This window comes from Meles meles, chromosome 15 (genome assembly GCF_922984935.1).
Source record: "Meles meles chromosome 15, mMelMel3.1 paternal haplotype, whole genome shotgun sequence".
Classification (NCBI taxonomy): domain Eukaryota; kingdom Metazoa; phylum Chordata; class Mammalia; order Carnivora; family Mustelidae; genus Meles; species Meles meles.
In genome coordinates, this window is record NC_060080.1 from 22,917,350 (window position 1) to 22,941,763 (window position 24,414).

General features: G+C 33.8%; 1 protein-coding gene across 2 annotated transcripts in view; it reads left to right on the forward strand.

Annotated features, from left to right (window-relative positions):
• SPDYA (speedy/RINGO cell cycle regulator family member A) overlaps positions 1 to 24,414 on the forward strand; it is a 35,353-nt gene that overhangs the window by 8,385 nt on the left and 2,554 nt on the right. For both annotated transcript variants that reach the window (XM_045979455.1, XM_045979454.1), the window contains 4 exons: positions 1,767 to 1,825; positions 3,940 to 4,025; positions 8,811 to 8,982; positions 18,865 to 19,159. In XM_045979455.1, the coding sequence (XP_045835411.1) occupies positions 1,767 to 1,825; positions 3,940 to 4,025; positions 8,811 to 8,982; positions 18,865 to 19,159 (612 nt within the window). The remainder of the gene's footprint in view (positions 1 to 1,766; positions 1,826 to 3,939; positions 4,026 to 8,810; positions 8,983 to 18,864; positions 19,160 to 24,414) is intronic.

Genomic DNA, 24,414 nt, shown 5'->3' on the forward strand with positions numbered 1-24,414 from the left:
TAAAACTGAGCAAAGTGGGAAGATTGGTCAACCTCGAGAAGCTTCAGTATTATATATAGGGAATATATTTTTTTTAATATTTTGTTTTTATTTTAGTATTCTCTTCACCCAACATGGGGCTCCTATTCATACTCCAAGATCAAAAGTTGCATGCTCTTCCAACTGAACTAACCAGGCACTTCACATAAGGGGATCTTGTTAAAAATTATGCTTTATCATCATACTCATATAATGAAATTGAGTTTAAATTTATTTGTTCAGATCACGAGACAATACTACTTGCTGACAAATTTCTTAAAAAAGAAATTTCTTTATATTACTTCTATTAGCCAAGAAAGGGAAGATTTTTTAAGGTAAGGTGGTAAGGTATACAGATTACAGTGAAGAGTAGAATAGATGAATCTGGTAAATATCTATAGGAATGAAGCAAGTAGATACCATTGTCTGTTAGATCCAGGTGACAGGCAGAAGTGTATAAGAGAGTTGGGGACAAGAGTGTTTGCCCTACTCAGAAGACAAAAATCTTAAGAAAGAAAGGAAGGAAGGAAGGTGGGCAATCTGGTTAAGATTTAAAGAAAAGCAAAAAAGAAGAAAAAAATGTAAGTAGTATAAGTAGAAAAATGTTGAACTACCAGAATATTCCCTGTTAGGATCTAGAATGTTGTTAATATAAGTTTCCCTTTCTCTTTGAGACTAGTGCAAAACCATTACCCACAAATGTTTTTATTATTCATAACTGATCATGAGAAAAAGAGAATATACCTGGGTCTACTGTAAGTAAGCTAAGAAATAGTTGGGTGCCTGGTTGGCTTAGTCAGTAGAACATGCAACTGAATCTTGATCTTGGGGTCATGAGTTAGAGCCCCATGTTGGGCTTAAGAGTTCACTTTTGAAAAATGAAATTAAGAAGAAATTAATTAGTCTAAGAAAATGGTACTTATTCTTGGAATTTCCGTATATTTGAGTATATTTATATTTCTAGGATGTAAAAATGAGTATAAAGAAGTATGTTTTGTTTGTTATTTAACTTAAAATGAAGGGGGTAAATGGGAAAAGGCAGATTTTCTCAGATTATATTCCGACAACTACTCATATATTTGGGACTATATGTTTTAGCCTTTTAAAATTGAGTGTTTCTGACCTACTTTTGCATATTTTTAAAAGTATTTTTGTTCATCTTTTGTCATAATACTGTTTTTCCAAACAGTATAATTATTAGCTAATAAATTATGAATCTTCTTTATATAGACATTTTCATTGGTATTTAGATAATAGATAATTGGCAGAGATAAATAGGAGATGAAAAGAAGAATTCAAAACGAAAAATACCTTGAGATCTAATAGGAGAAAGTAGTAGAATAAAACAAGTAATATTCATTAAGTCATTATTTACTAAAGACTGAGTTATCTTTTGTCAGATTCCATTTCCACCAGTAAAGATAGATTTTGGGAAGTAATAAAGAGCTAATCTGGAGTTACCCAAGACATCTTTCTCGAAGAGCTATTGGGATAGTCAAGAAATCAAACACTTCTGACACTTCCCCTCCTATCTGAGCAAATCAAATGGGAAACCCAAGAGTAAAGCAGTAGCTTTTTGTACAGTGCTTGCCATGGTTACCAAAGAAATGCAAACTATATTTTAGACAACACTGGTCTGGCCATTTTTGTTTGCTTTCTAAGCACCATTTATAATCCTCTATCTAGAAGTTAATTCTTCAGAAGGATTCTGTTTTTAAAAGACAAGTCATAGCTATCTTTTGTTGTAGATGACGATTTAATTCAAGATTTCTTGTGGATGGACTGCTGCTGTAAAATTGCAGACAAGGTAAATTTGGTAACAGTGTAATCATTAATCGGTATTATTATGTTACTAGACCATCAGAACTTTAAAAAAGCCGTATAAGAATTTTTAATCATATTAATTAAGGTTAGAAAAAGAACCTGCATTGCTCCCTCAAAGTGAAGTCCTTACACATTAATTTTTGAAATTAGCATATGTCAGAGATTTACTTTATACTTGAGGAATTGTAGAATATTACTGATGAGATTTAAATGGCCTTAAGTCCATATTTGTCCGGTTGGAAATAAAAATGAGTATAGACTTAATACGTTTTGATCAGAATTACTACCTTTTCCCAAGGTGTGGAGAAAGAATATTCTGATATTCATTCCACTAAGGAAGTCTGTTATACATTCTGATATTTTGTAGGTAACTTAGATAAAACAAATCCCAGTAATTTCATATAGTAAAATTAGTTTATTATGTTCTTTAAGAATCAGTGTTTCATAAGAGATCATCATGATGCTACCTTACGTTACATAGGGACCATGATATTTCTATACTCTTTAGATTTAGCTGAACAGTTATGATTTCAGCTTTATAAATGCCATCTTAGACCAAGTAGTCATATCAGAAAATTCATTGTGACTCACATCACACTTAATTTTAATGTAACAACCAATGGGAAAGGGATGTATGGAAGACTAGCTTATGATTAAATATTTATTAAGTTAATACTGATGTAAACTTTTTTATTTCAAGCTTAAGGTAGCAAAGATAAAATTAGAGTTTGTTTTTTTAATTTCTAATTTTGGAAAATTTCAAACATATATATCTTAAGGTAGAGAAAATAGAACAAAGACCCTCCATGTGCCCATCATGTAGCTACTATAATCATCAGCTCATGGCTCTGCTTGTTTCTTATAATCCTTCCCCAAACTGGATTATTTTGAAGCAAATCTCAGACATCCTAATATTTTGTCCATACATTTTTCAAGATGATGTATTTCCAGAAGATGAAATCCTTTTAAACATATTCACAAAGTCACTAATTTTTTAAAAATTAGCAGTAATGCCTTCATATAAAATATCTATGTAGATGTGCATGTGGCGTTGTAGTTTTCAACATTAAGTGCATTGCAGTAATTAAAGTTGCTGCACAGCAGGGGGCAGTGCTTTTAAAGTAACTAACTGGCATACCGTATCAACACTATTTCAAGAGTTCTCTACTGAAAGTACCTTGAAAATTTGGAATAACCTTTGTAGTCAATCCTATGAAGATAGGATAAATAGGTATTTTATGAGAGGGAATCTAATACATCAGTACTATAAGTTGTTTTTAATTTGGATAGATAGGACCTGGCATAGTGTCCTAATACCAGCCTAGATACTTCTTTAGAACAAATTTAAAACACTGTTTTCCAATGAAAATAGAGCCATGTATTCTACTTTCTGGTTAGAAGTTATTTTTAAAAGGTTATCTTAAAAAGTGAGTATATGAAATTGCTAAGAGAGTAGATCCTAAGTGTTTTTAACAAAAAGGAAAAAAGATATATAAGGTGATGGATGTGTTGATTAACTTGACTTTGGTATTCATTTCACAATGTATATGTATATCAAAACATCACATTGTAAACTTTAAATATATACAACTTTGTCAGTTATACCTCAATTTAAAAATTGCCACCCTTCAATCATTCAATCAACCAATAAATAAAAAGTGAGTATGGATGTCTGCAGTTAAGGAGTCAGGAAAAAGTTTTTGTATAGATATCTGCATCAAGCCAATGTGGCAACATACTAACAATTGGTGAATCTATGCAAAGGATATATGGTTATTTGTTTTATTATTATTTCAACTTCTCTATGGATTTGAGATTTAAGGTAGGAAAAAATTGGCTTTTAGTTCAAAAAATATTGGCAATAATAAAATTTAGGAGTTCTTCCTTATCTTAATCATAATAAATGATTCAGAACTATTTCTCACCATGTATAGGGACTACAGGAGTCAAAAAGTAAGGACCCAAATAATTCTGTAATAAAAATAACTCATGCTTTATTGTTTTTAGCTTATTATTCACCTCAAAGATAACTATTTTAAAGCCGTTTTACTTATGAAAGCAAAACATTAATATTAACTTTTACTTTTTTCCTTATAGTATCTTTTGGCTATGACCTTTGTTTATTTCAAGAGAGCTAAATTTACTATAAATGAGCATACCAGGATAAATTTCTTTATTGCTCTGTAAGTATGCTTTCTACTAAGTGATTTTTGTGGTTCTTATTTGTGATATACGTGATACCTTATTTAAAACACACTATTTTGGGGCAGTAGCTGGCTTGGTTGGTAGAACATGCAACTCTTGATCTCTGGGTTCTGAGTTTGGGCACCACATTGGGCATAGAACCTACTTAAAGAAATAAGTGAATAAAGTTAACATTGTAACTCATAAAAAAAAAAACAGGCTTTTAAAAACCTGATCTATATCTTTGAACAGGCCTTTATATATAGAAGACATACTTTTTTACTTTAGTAGGATATTTTTATGTTCTTTTCACTGATCTTATCCTGCTAGACGCCTGTATTCCACTTAACTTTGTTTTTTACCTTTTACGTTTTTCAGAGTGCTCCATATAAATTATCCCAAATTTTCCTCTTTTGGATTTAGTTATGTTTTAAAAACAAAAATAGTCTCTTTGAAATTTCCAGTAAATTTATGGTTAAAATCATCATCATTGCCCTTTTACATTAAACAGCTTGTGGAAATGCTGTAGACATCTAATTGTAGATTTATGTCTATAACATAGAAGTTATTCATATCTGATACCTTTAGAAATGACTTAACTCTTTTACTTAAGGCACTGAACTTTGACCAGGGAATATGGTTTGTTTTCCAGTTCTTCCATTGACTTTGTATTAGACAGTTCATACTAACTTTGTAGTTTATTAAATGGTTTTAATAACATGGCTTTCTGATCTATAGGTCAGAATTCTACTAGAAGCAATATAATTTAAGAAAATCAATCTCAATCTCAAAACGTTTTCTACCCACTACCTAGATATAATACTACAGTTGGAAATGTGTGATAGAATTAAAAGGACTTAACTAGGGAACTACATATGAATACTTAAGGTGAACAGCACAACTGTTAGCACTGATGAGTGAGTTTTAACTCAAAGTCTTTAACTCAGACTCAAAGTGTGAATAGGACTTGAAGAAACCGATCTCTTCTTGTGTTCAGAAGACATACTTCCCCAAGCATGAGGAAAAATGAACTCTATAACATTTGGTGATGATTGCTAAATTGTGGGAATATAATAGTACTAGCTAATACTTAATGTTATATGCAAGATATCCCAAAAATGTTTTTTATAAGCTCCTTGAATCTTCTCTATGAAATACATTATTTAATTATCTTCATTTTACAGATAGGGAAGTAGACTTAGGAAGATAAGTACTTTCCAATCTCACAAAAGTTAGTAGTGGCAGAGCTCAGTTGCAAATTCAGGTGTGACTTGCCAATGACCAAATTCAGTGATTAGCCACTGTTTACATATCTCTTTAGTATTATATCTGTATGTTGATGCAATATCTATTTTGTAGTTTTTCCCCACCTGAAAATTAAAAGCAAACCAGAAGAAGCTTTAGTTTTAATTCTTACCAGATTCCTGAAATTGGATTTGTTTGATGTTTTAGTAATCTTATAACCAGTAAAGCACTGTGTCAGTTTACACTATGTAGTAGTATATGCAGTTGCATTTTATGTTGCATAAGTTCCATGTTAAAAATAACATGGATTATTAATTTCCATTTTGTATCTAATCATAATTTTTATATAGCCTGACCTAATAGTTGTTAGTAAATATTTTCTCAGTTAGCCACAGTTCTAACTCGAGTTCTTTTCCCTTCTATGTATTCTTACAACACTCTGAACTTTTATTGTCATGATTCCGTATTCTCTTGTACAGTTATTTGTTTCATACTAAGTTGCCTCTTTTACTTGACTGTAGGTTTCTTAAAGGCAAGGAATGTGTATCTTTTTTTTTTTGCATCCTTAACATATGGATGTTCTTAATTCTTCATTTGGATAAATATAATTAACTATTATACCAAAAAAAAAAAAAATGGACTCTGCTCCAAGAAAATCTACTTCAATTTAGAAGACAACTTACATGTATACAATATAGATGTTTTATCACATTGAGCCTGAAAAATTGTTAATCTAGAATAGAATTACAATGTAGTCAGGATTTCATAGAACCATAGTACATTATAGATAGTCTATGTTTTGCTTGGTCAATAAGCATGAAAGGGGCCAACCTCTGGCTTCTATCTACCCTTGAATAAGAACTATCAGGGATACTAAGCTAAGGAATTACTTTATGTAATTTCAGAGGACATGTTTTGACTCATATAACTGAATGGGTTTAACAATGAGGTGCTGTATATTAAGGTAATATATGTACAATTTTTTAAGGCAGGATAAAGTAATATGTTGGTGTGAATTTTATATTAATGTAACTAAATTGAATATGCATATAGTTTTTTTTGAAGGACATAAGTGGATATACAATTAAAAGTAAGTCTTCCTTATATCTCAAGACCTTACATCCTTCCTCAAGGATAATGAACATTTCATATGTATCTGTCTAGAAATAATTTTCTATACATGAGCCAGTGTATATATCACCCAAATAAAAGTGTACTATATACTTCTGTACCTTTTGGAAATCTCTGATGTGAAATATCTACATAAGGAGTGTATGAAGTGTATATATGTGTGTATGTTAAAAGAAAAAGCAAAACAAATACTTACGTACCCATGACTCAAGAAGAGAACATTGCAGAATCTTAGAAGGTCCCTGTGCAGTTTCCCAGATAGAGCCCTCTTCCTTCCAAGGTAGTAATTTTCTTGATTTTCTTTATTCTATGTGTAAACCTCTAAATAATATATTGTTTAGTTTTTCCTAAACTACAGTGACTATGTAGAATAGTTGTTTTCTGTTCTGTAACTTCCTTCTTTTGCTTTAGGATTTTGAGATCCATTAATACTGAAATGAGTAGCCCTGGTTCATTCATTTTGGCTGCAGAATGATACTCTATTGTTGCTTATGTATTTGATTTTTTTTTTTTTTTTACTATCTTGTCTTTATGTCCCACTTTTTCTGTTAATTCTTTCCACTCCATTTTTACCTTCTTTTTGATTGAGATTTTTAAAATTTTTACTTTTTGATACCTTTTGTCCTCTACTTGTTAGGAAATTATGCAGCCTATATCTGTTCTTTTAACAGTTATCCCAGTTACTTGTTTTTTTTTTTTTTTTAAACTTGCTAGATTACTGGTTTATTATAAAAGGATGTAACTCAGGAACAGCCAGATGGAAGAGATGCATAGGACAGGGTATGGAAAAAGGGCATGGAGCTTCCATACCCTCTCAGCACATCTGATTTCCACATGTTCATCTACCAGGAAGCTCTATCCCATTTATTTTTAATCAAGAACCTTAAGTATTTTAACTTCAGTCACCCTCTTCTCAACTTATATTCTCTTGTTTTGCAATTCTGTAGTTCTACATAAAGCCCTCCAAAAACTTAGAGACATTATTGTTGTTGTTGTTGTTTTATACACTGAATATTTGTTTACATTAACCCACATGCTTACATCTTTGCTTACTATTCCTTCTTGCATCTCAAACTTTCCACTTGGGATCATTTGTCTTCCTTTCTTACTACTTTTAAGAACTTTTTTCCTTTGGTGTTTGTCTATTTCAGTATCTTCACACTTCAGGGTCTGTTTCATTTTATGGTGCCTTGTTCTCTTACGTATTTTGTAATTAACTTTCTTGGAAAGTCATCTATGGGGTTTTCATTGTTTCCAGTGAGAAATCCCTATCCTTAATCTCTGTTTCTGTGTTATATAACATGTCTTTTTTTTTTTTTTTATAACATGTCTTTTTTGTTTGCTTGTTTGTTTGACTGCTTTTAAATTTTTCTCTTTATCACTGGTTCTGAACAATTTGATTATGATGTGCATTGTTGTAATTTTCTTCATATTTTGTGCTTTGGGTTACATTGAGCTTATTAATATTTTATAGCTTTCATCAAATCCCAAATTTTTCAGCCATTTCTTCAAAATTTTTTTTGTCCAGCCAGTACCCGTTAGGGACTCCAGTTTCACCTCTATTATTTTTATTTCTTTTTCTGTGTGTGTCTGTTTTGGATAATTTATATTGCTGTCTTCAGTGCACAGATCTTTTCTTCTTCAGTATTTAGTCTATCAGTCCCGCTCTATGTATTTTTCATTGTACATATAGTTTTCATCTCTAGAAGCGCAATGAATGTGTCTTCTTATCTTTTTGAACATCTGGAATAAATATAACTGCTTTAATGTCCTTGTCTGTTTAATGTCTATTATTTCTAACGTGTGTCAGTTTTGACTGATGATTCTTTTTATTATGGATCATGTTTTCCTGCTTCTGTGTGTGCCTGACCCCCTCAAGTATTTAAGATGATACAGATTCCCGTATGTGTATAAGGAATCTACCTGGGTGTGGGGAAAGAGCATAACAAAAGATTAGAGGGAACGGTGCCTTACGTTTACCCAGGGCTGAAAATAGTGCCTGTTCCCACCAGCGAGAATTAACTCGTGATTCACAGGGTATTGAGTATAATACTCAGGAATGTCTTGCCTCAGTAGCGGGGAATAATTAGCCCCAGTCTGAACATTGCTCCAGATCTACCTAACAAATCATAAAAGTAAGACCTGAAAGGATCAGACTGTTTCCAAGTAACTTAACTGCATCCCAGAACAAAGCTCAAGATTTATAGGAATACAAAAATATGCAGAACTCAACAAGGTAAAATTCACTCTATTTCTATTTTTGACCTACATTTCTTTAATTATGAGTAAGGTTGAATGTCTTTTATGTGTTTAGAAGCGATCGTGTGTGTGTCTGTCTGTCCGTCTGTGAACTGCCTGTTCATGTCCTTTTCCCATTTCTTTTTTGAGTTGTTGGTCTTTTTTGTTAGGTATCTGGCTAATACAGTTGAAGAAGATGAAGAAGAATCCAAATATGAAATTTTTCCATGGGCTTTAGGGAAAAACTGGAGAAAATTGTTCCCTAATTTCTTAAAGTTAAGGGACCAACTCTGGGATAGAATTGACTATAGGGCTATTGTAAGCAGGCGATGCTGTGAGGAGGTAAGATTTTTTAAGTACTTTATATATGTAATCTCGGTTTTCTCTTTATGTAATTTCCTTTGTCTTGTTTTTTAATGTGCTTCTAATATTTCATTTTTTGTATATGTAAGAGTAGACTGTTAACCCTGATGGTTATCATGAGTACAACTTGTATATTACAATGTTGATGTTTTAATTTTATACCACAATAATTAAAAATTGTCATTTGTTTTTCAGAGCAGCCTACTTCTGTAGTAAGTATTTTTGTTTGTGTTTCTGTAGTCTAAAAAATCACAAATATATTGGGAAAGAGCAGTGTGCACATTCCAAAATATGTTAATAACATTTGGAGCTGAGTAATAGTTCCCATTAAATAAAGTTTGTGAAATTTCAAGTTCCCAAGATTGAAATGCAAACTGCATGGTCTAAAATTTTTTAAAAATTTAAATATGTTAAAAATCGTACCTCTTTTCACATAGAATAATACATAAAGTATGTTTCCTTGGTGCCAGATTCTTTTAAGATAAAACAATAAGACACTAAAAATTAAATGATGGGTTATTTTGGGAAGCAAAAGCAAAAATGAACTATTGGGACTTGATCAAGATAAAAAGATTTTGCACAGCAAAGAAGACAGTCAACAAAACCAAAAGACAAATGACAGAATGGGAAAAGATACATGCAAATGTCTTATCAGATAAAAGGTTAGTATTCAAAATCTATAAAGAACTTAATAAAACTCAACACCCAAAGAACAAATAATCCAGTCAAGAAATGGGTAGAAGATATGAACAGACATTTCTTCAAAGAAGATATAAAAATGGCCAACAGACACATGAAAAAAATGCTGTCAACATCACCCAGCATCAGGGAAATACAAATCAAAACTACAATGAGATGCTACCTCACACCACTCAGAATGGCTAAAATTAAGAAGTCAGGAAACAACAAATGTTGGTGAAGATGTGGGAAAAGGGGAACACTCTTATAGTGCTGGTGGGAATACAAGCTGGTGCAGCCACTCTAGCAAACAGTGTAATTAAAAAATTAAAAATAGAGCTACCCTATGATCCAGCAATTGTACTACTAGGTATTTACCCAAAAGATACAAACATAGTGATCCAAAGAGTTACCTGCACCGCAATGTTTATAGCAGCAATGTCCACAATAGCCAAACTATGGAAAGAGCCCAGATATCCATCAACAGATGAATGGATAAAGAAGATGTGGTATGGATGCATATGTATATATGTATACATACACATATACATACAATGGAATATTACTCAGCCATCAAAAAGATGAAATCTTACTATTTACAATGACATGGATAGAACTAGAAGGTATTACACTAAGCAAAATAGGTCAGTCAGAGAAAGACAATTATCATGATTTCACTCATATGTGGAGTTTAAGAAACAAAACAAGATCATAGGGGGAGGGAGGGAAAAATAAGATGAAAGCAGAGAGGGAGACAAAAGACAAACCATAAGAGACTCAACTATAGGAACCAAACAGGGTTGCCGGTGGGGGTGGGGCAGAGGTATAACTGGGGGATGGGCATTAAAGAGGGCACGTGATATAATGAACACTGGGTGTTATATACAACTGATGAATTACTGAACTCTACCTCTGAAACTAATGTGTTAATTAATTGAATTTAAATAAAATTTTAAAAATAAAAACAAAAGATGGGTTATTTTATCTAACATTCTATTTTCACTAAAGAAAAGAGTTAATGTTTCAAACTAAAGAATATTCTAGAATAGAAAATTAAATGGAAGGCAGTGATCATTGTAAACCTATACTAGTTCAGTGAAGTTTGGTAAATGTGAATTAGATAATGCTATAATGAAATGAAGTCATATCCAGTTCAATGATGATAGGCCAAAAGAACCAATTAATGGATTATGTCAAACTTTAGGGACTATTTTGGAGGTGCATCATAGAACTCTTTCCAGAATTAACTTTCTTAATTATATTAATGAGATGAAGATATTAGAAAGCAAGCATAATCGTGGATCAGACTAAGAGGATTGTTGAATGTTGGGGGAAATGAAAGGATTCAAAAATAACCAAGAAGACTGAGTAGCAGGCCAAGTTTTTTCAGAATTGAATTCAATAGAAAAATATGAAAAATCAGGTGTGTATACCTTCCCCATATTATTGAATCCTCACAAAAGGATTTAAACAACTCATTCCAATTACAGAGCATTGAAAGAGTCCTGTATTGCTGTTTTTTATCACTACCTCCCTAGAGGATAAATTGTGCACCTATGCCATCCTTGGACATAATAGTAGGCCTTATTTGAACACTGATTTTTCCAAAGTAAACAAGCCCCATGGAATACCCAGCTAAGAGCATGGAGTGGGTACCAGAGGCAAGAGGCTGGGCTAGGTAATGCTCACCTCATGGCAGATTGCCCACCCGCTCCTAAGAACGACTTGCATTATAACTGCAGCAACTTAATTTACATGATTAGAGCTGGGGTTACTTCCGTTGCTGGCATCAGAGTGTTAAACAGCCAGAGAATGGTATGGCTTAATGGTGAATATGTAAAAGACTAAAAAGTTTTGGATCGCTGTAAAGTTAGTTCTGTAATGAGATTGACAGAAAAGTTTATTTTCTCAAGGCTTCAACACTGACAACAGATCTTTTCCCTAAATCTAGATGTGCATATAAATTCCCTATCTATATTTCATTATCTAGTAGATACCTCAGACTTAACATGCTGAAAATCCAGTTTCTGATTCCCCCACATAGACCTCCAAACTTAACTCCTTCTACAAGATTCCACATGTTAATAAATGGTAACTTCATCATTCTAGTAGTTCAGTCCAAAAAAAAAAAAAGCTGTTGTCCTTCGCTTCCAACATCCATACCTTAAGAAAATAATCTAGCATCCTACCATTTCTCACCTCCTCTACCACTAAGCCCTACTTTTTTCCCTCTTGCCTCAGTTATTGCTATAACCTTCCAAGTAGTCTCTCTTATAATCTTCCCCTCCTGTATTCTATTTTCATACACCAGCCCGACTAAATCTATTAGAACCAAATCAAATCATGACTCCTCTACTCAAAATCCTCTAGAGACTTCCCATCTCACATAAGTAAAAGGCAAAACCCTTATCATGGTACCTAGTCTGCCAACTCTCTTCTTTACTTCGTTTCACTTCCCTCCAACTACACCTGCCTCCTTGCCATTCTTTAAACACAACAAGGACATTCTCAGCTCAGGATTTTTTTTTTTTTTTTTTAGGATTTTTTTTTATTTGGAGTACTTTTCCCCCAGATAACAGAATACTTCTCTTCCTCCTTCATTCAAGACTACTTTATCATCTCAGAGAAACCTTTCCTTACCACCCTTTATCTAATAGTATCTCCTGGAATGGGATAAAATTGAAGAGTCCAGAAATAAACCTTCATTTTTATGTTCAATTGAATTTTGACAAAGGTACCAAGAAACAATAGTCTTTTCAACAATTGGTGCTGGGACAACTGAATATCCACATGCAAATGAATGTAGTTGGACCCCTATTTCACATTATATATAAAAGCTAACTCAAAATGGATCAAAGACTCAAATGTAAGAACTAAAAATTATAAAACTTTTAAAAGAAGGTGTAGTGATAAAGAAGGTGTAGTGATAAATCTTCATTATCTTGCATTAGGTTTTGAAGAGATGATACCAAAAGCACAAGCATCAAAAGAAAATAGAGATCATCATCAAAATTAAAAATTTTTGTCTTTCAAAGAACACCATAAAGTGAAGAGACAAGTCACAAAGTAGGAGAAAATTTTTACCAATTATCTGTCCAATAAGGGATTGTATCTAGAATTTATAAAGAGCCTGAACAACTCAACAATTAAAAGACAACTCAACTTTTAAAAGAGCAAGCATCCAAAAAGGCTTTTTGAAAGAAGATATACAAATAGGCAAAAAAGTACATGGAAAGATGCTCAACATCATTAACCATCAAGGAATCATAAAATCAAAACCACAAGGAGATATCACTTCACAACCCCTAGGATGGCTATCATGAAAAAGACAAATAGAACAAGTGTTGAAAGGATATGGAGAAAATGGAACCCTCATACATTTCTGGTGGGAATTTAAAATAGTGTGGTTGTTTCAGAAAACAGTGTGGCAGTTTCTCAAAAGGCTAAGGAAAGGGTTACCATACAACACAGCAATTCCAGTCCTAGTTATATACACACAAAAGAAATGAAAGCTATGTCCACACAATAACTTGTACATGAATATTCATAGCATTATTATATAAAAATCAAAAAGTGAAAACTCAAATGTCCATCAACAAATGAATGGATAAACAATATTATATATCACTTGGCAATTAAAAGGAATGAAGTACTGATATGTGTTAAAACATGGATGAACCCTGGGGCACCTGGGTGGCTCAGTGGGTTAAACCTCTGCCTTCGGCTCAGGTCATGATCTCAGGGTCCTGGGATCGAGCCCCGCATCGGGCTCTCTGCTCAGCAGGGAGTCCGCTTCCCTCTCTCTCTGCCTGCCTCTGTGCCCACTTGTGCTCTCTATCTGTCAAATAAATTAAAAATCTTAAAAAAAAAAATGGATGAACCCTGAAGACATTATGCTAAATGAAAGAAGCCAGTCACGAAGGACCACATATTATATGATTCCATTTAGCTGAACTGTCTAAAATAGACAAAGCCAAAGAGATAAAAAGTAGATGAGAGGTTTCCTGAGGCTGAGGGGAGGGAAAAATGGGGTGTGATTTCTTTTTTTACGGAGTGATGAAAATATTCTAAAATTGACTGTGGTAATGGTTGTACAACTGTGAATATACTAAAAGCCATTGTATTCTTTAAGTGGGTGAATTGTATGGTATTTGAGTTATAGCTCAATAAAGCTGCTAAAATAACAAGTAGTACCTCCCACTATTCCTCTGTATTTTCCCAGTTTTCTTCATGGCATGTAACCATCATATAATATATTGTTTCACCTATCGTGCAATGTCTATTGCTAAAATATAAATTCCAAGAGGGCATGATCTTTATTTTCTTATTGTACTCCTCAGTCCCTAGAGCAGTGTGTGGCATATAGTTGGTACTCAGTAAATACTGCTGACTGACAGAATGAGTGGAATGTAAAGCTTGTGATTCCTTTTCATTTTTTCATACATTCTTATCTGTGTAGTAGAAAAACAATAAACTATAAAAGTTCTTCACTGGGCTGATTTAGCACTGCCTGTTAAAACAGGGGCACAGAGATAGGGTTTCTTACAGCTATTTCAACTAGGTCCAGTTGAATCATGGTGGTATATAGGAAAGGAAATTACCTGGACTTTATCCTGTTCTCTTAACTATTTATTTAATAGCTAAGTTAGGAGTAAGACTCAAGTTGAGTGTTGTGGGGGTTGTTATCAAGAAGTATTATATCATTCTTGCCCTGAGGTTTGATGCATTAAAGTTGCAAGACATGTTGTTAGAAATTGAGTTAAGTATTCTATGCATTTGTTAATGAGAGCCAGGTATTGACATTACTGCCAACCCGTTTCTTTAGTCTCATCCTAAAGTAAACCCAAGTTATGATAGTATTTACAAACTGGCTTACAATAATTTACATCTGCATTACGCTGTACAAATTCATAAATAATTTCATATAAATTCTCATCCTCACAAAAATATCTGTGAGGGTTGTAGAAGTCTCATTTGACATCTGATGAAACTGAGGACTGAGGAGGTTGAGGTTTACTCAAGATCATATGTCAGTTGAGTGGCAAACCGAGAACTTCACATTTAATGACTTCCCAGTGTTGTTTTCTCTGACAGCTAGCTTCCCACTGCTTATATTGGTTAATTTGGAAAACACATTTATGTCTATTGTGTTATTTTATCTCAGGAATTAAATAGCATTTTTAAAAAGGACTGAAGTAGCATAAGTATTCTCTCCATTTTTCTGATGAAAAACGGGGGCTTAGAAGGATTGTAACTTGTCCATGGTCATTCATTTTATAAGTGGTAGGGCCAGCTAGTACTTAAATTTGGCACTCTTCCCATTATATACCACTATCAAAAAACTTATTTGCTCCTTTCAGATAGTGTAAATTGTTTAATTCATCTCTCTCTCTCTCTCTCTCTTTTTACCTTGCTTGTTGCAAAGAAGCTAAGAGCCAAGTTGTATACCTAACTGCATTAATTCTATCACTCTTTACTATGGGCATGTCTTCCTGCTCCCTTTAGCCAAAGTTTTCCTTTTGAGTCCTAGTTTAATGATTTTTTTTTTTTTTTACTTTTTGTCAGCTGCCTCAAATCCTTTTTTGGAAAGAGATGAGGTATGATTATATTGAAAAATATTTGTAGGGCTTCTCCAGAAACGAGTAAAGACAACTTCCCTATTTATTCTGATCTTATTATCATCTTACAATCAGTTTACCTTTTTGGATATCAGCTCCTCTGAGGTGGAAATTATTTAGGTTGATGATAGCTTAATTTCTAGATTTGTTCATAGATTATGGAATATGCCAATCTGATGAGAATGAGATTCCAGTTCCAGTCAGTTTATGCATGATGGGAGGTGGCAGTTTTATCAAGAGGAAGCTTTTCTCTGTTCTTATGTTGTGATGTACTCTGTCCTAGATGGCACAGTATCATCAGAACTGATATATCTGTCCACTACTATTTGATTCCACATTAGAATTTAGAAAGTAGAGATGTGATATAAACAGAGTTTTGAACAAAATTCAGTGACCATATGTAGCAGAGACCCAATATAGGGAAGTTACTGGAAACTGTTAAACTTGCTGTAGTTCAGAAAGAAAGCTATAAACCTACTGCTAAAGATAGTGATGCCAAAGAGAAGTCAGTTAAGAAATAATACTTGTCACTACTCGGTGACCAGTTGAATATAGGGCCCATGGGAGAGTGAGCGTTCAGAGTTATAAATCCATAGAACAGAAAGGGTGATGGGTTCCATAATGGAAATAGGAATCACAAGAGAAAGAAACTGGTTTATTGGGAAAATAAGGAATTTGGTATCAGACATATGACTTAAGGTGATATTTGGATAATCAATTTGAATGGTCAACACGTATGAGTAAAGTATGAGTCATCACATATAAGTGATTTTTAAAGCTTGGTAGAGTAAATAAGAGATCAAGGTAAATGTAATGTTAATATTTTGGGGGCACTTGTCAGGTACTGTTTTAGGTACTGCATGTATGTTAACTCTCACAACAATTCTTACAGCTGGCTAGATAATCCTAGAAGAGGAAACTGAGCCACAGAGGGGCTAAATGACTTCTCTAAGTTACACAATTAGTCAAGCAGCACGCTAGTATTCAAACCTAAGCAGTCTGATTCCAGAGTCAGTGTTTTTAACACCTACACTATACTATCTTTTGAGATCACAGAGAAGTAGAATATATAGAGAAAAACGGGGCCAACTATTAAATTTTGGAACACCCATCAAAGACACCAAAAAAAAAAAAAAAATCACTAAGAATGACAGAAGAGTAAAGTAAAAACTAGGGTAACATTTCTAGTAGCTCAAGTGCTAGTAATGCTTCAAGAAGTTACTTTCATAAATCACAGAATTTGAGGACCTGTTTTCTCATTATACAAAAGATACCTGGAGCCCAGATTATGTAATTTGCCCAAGGTCATAGAACTAATAAACTTAAGACCAAAATCCTGCTTTCTCGACCCTCTTACAGTTTTCCTGGCAATTTGCTGTTATCACAATAATATTCTAATATTTGTATGTATAAAATACGTGCAAACATTTTAAAGTATACAAGTATGTGTGCATGCATTTTTCTGGCTGGGTTAGCATGCAGAGAGAATGATACCTAGTTTGTTATACAAAGAACGGTTTGCTAAACCTATTTTGTGCCCTTTGCTTCCTATTTTTCTCTGCTCTTCTCACTAGAATTTGCTATAGGATTCTTTAAAAAATTATGTTGTTGGAAGTTTATAATGTCAGTGGCTTCTAATTCTTAATTATTTTCATCTGTCAATAAGAAATATACAATAACTACATAATATTGTGTGGAAGGCATTTATTTGATAGGTGTATGAGACTAGTCCTGCCCAGAAGGCTTTCAGTAGCTTGGTTACATTCATAAAAAGGTATATCTGAGTACTAGACACATGCTAAAAGTCCTAATGTAGCATTAGCAATAAAACAGTACAATCTAAAAACTGGAGTTTTAGATAAGGTGGGACTTATGTTCAGCGTTGAAGGAAAAGCAATACTAAGACAAAAGGGAGAGGACATTCCAAAAATGGGAAATATAGATGTACAAGTGTTGAGGAAGAAATAGATAAATATGGAAGGAATAAGAAATTCTGATATTCTGGGGCGCCTGTGTGGCTCAATTGGTTAAGCAGCTTCCTTCAGCTCAGGTCATGATCCTCAGGTCCTGTGATCGAGCCCGGCATGGGGGGGGGGGGGTTCCTGCTCAGCGGGGAGTCTGCTTAAGAAATTCTGATATTCTACTTCCTCACTTCAGGTAGCTCTGAACCTAGTTTTATATTGTTATGGAAATACTGTTGAATTAATATTTTTACATCTACTTTTTTAAAAATGTTACTTTATTACATGTTTGTTGAAACTTTTTGAAGGATTTAAGAAATGGATTATAAAATAAATTCAATCCTAAAATACACTTTAAAAATTAGCGTAGCTAGCATTCTTTATGCCATTAATTTGGGGGAGGCCACAAGTACCCTGTTTTCTAAGTGGACTGGTCTCAATCTGGGGGTTTTAAGGTTTTCACTTTTAACAACAAAGCTTCCTTTCTTTCCAAGCGATATTTTATACACAATCCCTAAATTGAGGTTCTCTGCTTGATTGGTGTTCCCATCGCACATCCTGGGACCCCTAATACAGTCCGTGAAAACCCAGAGCTCCTGAAACAAGTTGAAAATCACTGGTTTAGGCATTAATAAGGCACTGCCTAACTAACAAATTCTACAATTCTCATTTACTTTGATCATTGATAACTATAACTGAACAATTTTGCTTAGAAGTAACATTCTAACACTCTGCTTAGAAATTTTAGACACCAAGTGGTCAAAATATGTAGGTATGTTTCCCTACTTTGACTCCTTAAATGACGATCATTTGCCAGCTGCTTACTATGTGATAAGGATTTTACACATATCTAACCCTCCTATGAGGCAGATAGTATCCTCATTTTAAATATGAAGAAATTGAGCCTCAGAAAGGTTAAGAAACTTGCCCAATACTGCCAACAACTTAGCAAGTGGCAGAGCCAGGTTAAGGAACTAAGTCCATCCTGACTCAAAAGGCAGTATTTTATCTAGCCTTGGAGAATAATGCCCAACATGTAGCAACAAATATTAAGTGTTTTATAATGAATTCCTCATCTAATTCTTGCAAAACCCTCTAAAGGAGACTCTATTATTCTCTCCATATTACAGATAAGGAAACTGAGGAACAGAGAGGTTAAGTAACTTGTCCATGTTCTTATTCACCATTTCCCTTGCCATAATTGCAAACATATTAAGATTAGCCTAACATACATAGTTAGAAAACTTAACAATGCTATTTCCAACCAAGTATATTCCAAAGTTAAGAATTACATCTTGTTTTGGACTAACTGTATTATCTACCCCAAACTTAGAATATTCAGAACTGAGAAACCTGGAAGGTTGAAATATTTGAAATAACTTAAGTACTTTGTATTATCTTAAGGATCCTAGCAGTGAAATCACTTTTAGGTAAAACTGTCTTATCTGGAGATGCCTTCTTCTTCTTCTTCTTTTTTTAACATCAAGTAACTTAAGTTTTTAGATCTAATTTTAAAGATAGCTGCCTGTGAGTGGTATTTTTGTATTTTATTTTACCAAATTTCAAAGTCTTCTAAAATTCTAAAAGAAAGCTTTCCATCATAGGTTATGGCTATTGCTCCAACCCATTATATATGGCAACGGGAACGCTCTGTGCATCACAGTGGAGCTGTTAGAAACTACAACAGAGATGAAGTTCAACTGCCCAGGGGACCTAGTGCCACACCAGTAGATTGTTCACTCTGTGGTAAAAAAGGAAGATATGTTAGACTGGGATTGTCTTCATCATCTTCATCCAGTGATACAGTAGAGGTGATGGAGAAACATACTCAGGAATCACACAACTCCTTTTCAATGGACATAGTAGTCGATCCTTCTCGAGCTTCTAGCTATTCTCAAGGTATGATTTAGTACTATGTCAGAATTAGATTTATGTAAGTTATTAACAAATCCAACTTATTTATTGACCTGTGGTCGGTCCTTACAGGCAGGGATACATAATAATTTTATATACTAGAACAATATGAGTTAAATTAGTGTTGATAGTCTTCTCCTTTTCAGTTTCTTTTTGTCTTGTGTCCATATCTGTTTTTGTAGTAGCTTACCTACACTAAAAGATTTTTATTGTGATTTTAATTGAAGCCTAATATACCATGAGTCTCAAGTATTTTAAAGTATTAAGTATTTGAAGAGCCTGAATCATTTTCTTTGAAATATTTTATTCAATATAAGTTTCAAAAAGAAAATAAATTTATTTGTAATCTCACCAGCTTTATCAGTGATTAAGTATGGGTTTTCTGCTATACACTTTTTAAAATTGAATAATTGATATATAATATTGTATTAGTTTTAGGTGTACAATGTAATGATTTGACATACTGTGAAATGATTACCACAATAAGTTAAAAGTCTATCACCACGCATAGTTTAATTATTTTTTTTGTGATGGGAACTTACATACTCTCTTAGTAACCTTCAAATATGCAGTACAGTGTTGTGAACGATAGTCACCATGTTGCTCATTGTATCCCAAGATTGATTTATAACTGGAAGTTTGGATCTCTTGACCACCTTCATCCATTTTGCCCATTGTGTATCCCTACCTCTGGAAAACACCCATCTGTTCTCTGTATCTGTGAGTTCATTTTTTTGTTTTGCTTTGTTTTTAGATTCCACATATAAGTGAGATCACACATTTTTTTCTGTCTAAAGTATTTCACTTAGCATAATGCCCTCAAGGTTATCCATGTTGTCACAAATGGCAGGACTTCCTTATTTTTTATGGATGAATGATATTCCATTCCAATATTATATGGCTGAATGATAGTCTACACACACACACACACGTGCACAAATACACACACATTTTTCTTTATCCATTCATCAGCAGAGAACACTTAGGTTGTTCCACGTTTTGACTATTGCCAAGTGCTACAACAAACAAGGGGGTGCAGATACCTTCTTGAGACAGTGATTTTTGTTTTCTTAGGATAGATACCTAGATGTAGAATTGGTGGATCATATAGTAGTTCTAATTTTAATTTTTTGAGGAAACTGTGCTGTTTTTCCATAGTGGCTGTAGCAATTAATATTACCACCAACAGTGTACATGGGTTCCCTTTTCTCCAAATCCTCACCAACACTTGTTATTTCTTATCTTTTTGATAATAACGATTCTAACAAGTATGAAATGATCTCTCATTGTGGTTTTGATTTGCATTTCCCTGATAATTGGTGATGTTGAACACCTTTTTGTGTAACTGTTGGCTTATATGTCTTCTTTGGAAAAAAAAATGTCTATTCATTGGCTCTGCCCATTTTGTAATTGTGGTTTTTTTCCCCTCTTGAGTTGTAGGAGTTCTTTATATATTTTGGACGTGAACCCCTTATCAGATATGTGACTTGTAAATATTTTCTCCCATCCATAGGCTGCTTTTTCTTTTTGTGGATGGTCTTCTTTGCTGTACAGAAGCTTTTTAATTTGATGTAATCCCGCTATTTATTTTTGCTTTGTTACCTTTGCTTTTAGTGTGAAGTCCAAAAAGCCATTGGCAAGATGAAAGTCTCCCATTTTGTTCTAGTTTGATGGTTTCAGGTCTTACATTCAAGTCTTTAATCTATTGTGAGTTGATTTTTTTGTGCATGGTATAACCACTTTTGTGCAGTGGTCTTCATTTCTTTTGCATGTGACTATCCAGTTTTCCAAACACCATTTATTGAAGAAACTATCTGTTCTCACTTCTTGGTTCTTTTGTCATAAATTAATTAGCCATATTTGTATGAGTTTATTTCTGGGCTCTCTGTACTGTTCCATTTCTCTGTGGGTCAGTTTTATGCAAATACCATCCTATTTTGATCATTATAGTTCTGTAATACTATACACTTTTCTATCTTCTATTTTTAAAAAGTTAGAAGCATACTACATCTAAGCTTGCTTTTTTTCACTTTATCATAAAGCATTTCCCCCATGTCATTAGTCTTAGGAAACCTGACTTTTAATTGTGACATGGTATAAGTATCATAATATATTTGCACATTTCATTTTTGTTGGGATTTATATGACTGACTTTGAACAATGGTACCTTAATTATAGTATATGTGCTGCCGAAGCGAGCACAACAATGGTACCTTAATTATAAAATAACCATATGAACTAGAAATACTTTTAGTCAATCACACCATAATTTTCATTCAAATTATAAAGGTAGAGTATTTCTGACACTTCTCAGTTCTCATTAATACTCTACTAGCAGTGATCCCTTTTACTTCTTATAAAGCCCTTCTAGATTTTCACCCATGTAAGATATAAGACTGAGATTTCTTATGGTTCCTCCTAAATTCTATAATGAGACCTGTATTACTTCAAAATATCACATATTTATTTTTGTTGTATCCTTATGAGATTAACAGTGGCTACTGAAGTTTTATTAAAAGAGAAACTAAACTCTTAAGACTCTTCAAGGTAGGAATCACATCTCAGTCATTGTTCCATTCCCTGGCCTTAGTAATCACTAAACAAATTTGACTGACTGTCCAGTCTCTTCCCTTGCAACACCTCCAAGCTTAATTTTTATTGGTTCACTTGTATCTGAAGGTAAGTAGGATATACCATAGGCTAAATTATAAGATAAAAATTGCCTTTTAGCATCCTTCCCCTCTATCCCAGCAACTTTTACCTGTACTCTTTGACTCTTGTAAGATTTACTAGATATTTAAAATGTTCCAGGCAATGTGTTAAACATTTTGCATTGATAATCTCAATGTTCACAGCCAACCCTATGATAAATACTATTATCTCTACTTTGCAGATAAGGAGACTGAGGCTTAGAGAGGTTAAATCATTTGCCCAAAGTGGTGGAGCGACAATTGAACTCAGGTCTGTCTGACTCTAGACTACAGCCTGAATTCCTTTTATGCTCTACTGCCCCCTTTGATGAAATCTTTTCACCTTTGGTGGTGAAAATAAGCTGCCACAGAAGTCTTTTAGTAGACTACTAAGAACTAAGGAGACAGTGAAAGTACTAAGAACCAAGTTCCTGATGAAAGATTGTATGGAGTGAATTGGGAGAAAATTCTAGGCTCACTTTGAACAGATATTTATAGAAAGCAGAACATGAGTAGTTATGGTTTACTCAGACTAGCGCCTGTAGATTTCAAGAGTAGTAACACTATATTTTAGGCTTTGTATCTCAACAGGAAAGCACAGTGTGCCCGGGGAAGAAGGAACTCTGCCAGTCAGTTTGCTTTGAAAAAAAGTGCATGACTTTGAGGGACTGTGGATGAGAAGTGGAACACTTAAGGGAGTTATAAATGGAACTGTGCTTTCATCCTATCCCTGGTTTAGGATATATACAGATCCTGTACAGGAAGAAACAAGTATTTACTCAATCTTCTTTTGTTCAGAGTATTAAAGTTAAATGTAAAGCTTTTGTTTCAGGATGATAGAGGGTAGACAAAATAGAGAAAAATAATTGAGCGTACATACCCTTGACCAGTAAACATATACATTCATTTTCCCTCAGTAGGCTTAATTGGAAGTGAGCTTTTTGGGGGTATGAGGGCATTTAAGGGTAACACAATCTTATCGGGAGCAGTGGTCAGTCTTATTGCTTCAGCAGCTGCTGATTCCCAGTAGTGACCTCTGCTAGCAAAATTTTCTTCCTTCAGTCTATATGAGGTGGTTGGAAACACCTAACGGTTTGCAGTTGCAGAAAACTCAATTCAGCATTCTATAAGACACAAAGAGCCAATGCTCTACTTCAGGCTTTTGTGCTAAAATATAGCAGTAGATGTTTATCAGTGCTTCTGTCTTCAGACACAAACAAGCAACTTCTTGCTTTTTAGGTAAAAACCTGTTTTTCTGCCTTTAAAAATTTCTCTCAGAACATGTTTAAAAAACAAGTTTTACATAAACATGCTTATGACATTTATTAGGAACAAAACAGTTGGCACTTTGACAAGGTTGGGAGATAAATGAGGCATTCCTTATGAATTTATATACCTCACAATCACCAATCATGTACCAGGCATATTATAAAGGTAGTCTCTTTAACATTGAACACCCCGCTCAAGAAATCTTTAAGTGGCATCATGACACACTTTTTAGTGACAATTTAGTGACAAACTCAGAAAAGTCACAGTTGTAAAGTAAAACAACAGCAACAACAAAACCAGCAAGATGGGACCCATTTCTATCTGACTAAATAGCCTATTTTTACACTAAATGACATTTTCTCTTTACCTTATGCTGTTTTAAGCCTTATGACACTTAAATTAATCTGAAACATGAATATGCAGAGCATGCCTCAGATTTTAGAGTGAAGCCAAAGGAAAAAAAGCATATGCCAAATCTTATTCCTGGATCACATAGGCAGGAATGGGACATTGCAACTGTTATATATCTAAAACCAAATAATTTTTCCTCAAAAAAAAAAATCCTTTTCTGAACTTAATTTATTTCAATCACTACAAATGATGTAGTCATACAGGTTTAAAATCTAATACTTAATAAGGCATAATGAGGGCTTATAAATTAATGATGTAACAGGGCAATGCTAATTACATGATCAACATTTAGGAACACAAAGATTCCAGAATTAATTTTGTAGGATGAGAGACTTCTTAAAGACTTTTTAGAGGAGGGGCACCTGGGTGGCTCAGTGGGTTAAAGCCTCTGCCTTCGGCTCAGGTCATGGTCCCGGGGTCCTGGGATCGAGCCCCACATTGGGCTCTCTGCTTGGCAGGGAGCCTGCTTCCTCCTCTCTCTCTCTGTGCCTGCCTCTCTCCCTACTTGTGATCTATCTGTCAAATAAATAAATAAAATCTTTAAAAAAAAAAAAAAAAAGACTTTTTAGAGGAAGTAATATATGAGCTGAGGATTGACTAAGTCCTGCTTTGCCCAGCAAAGAAGGGAAACGGCTTCTGAATAGCAGATAAAGCTTTGAAAATATATAGCTTCATTCTCTCTACATCCAATGAATCACCAACACATCTGGTTATTCCTTCACAATATTTTTTACATCTCTGCCTTTTCCTCACCTCAAAGTTGTATGTTACTACCAATCAACTCATAATGTATACTATGTATTACTGTGAAATTTCTAATTCACTTGTTTTTCCCTTCCTTTACATACTCAGATGCTGCTTACAAACTTA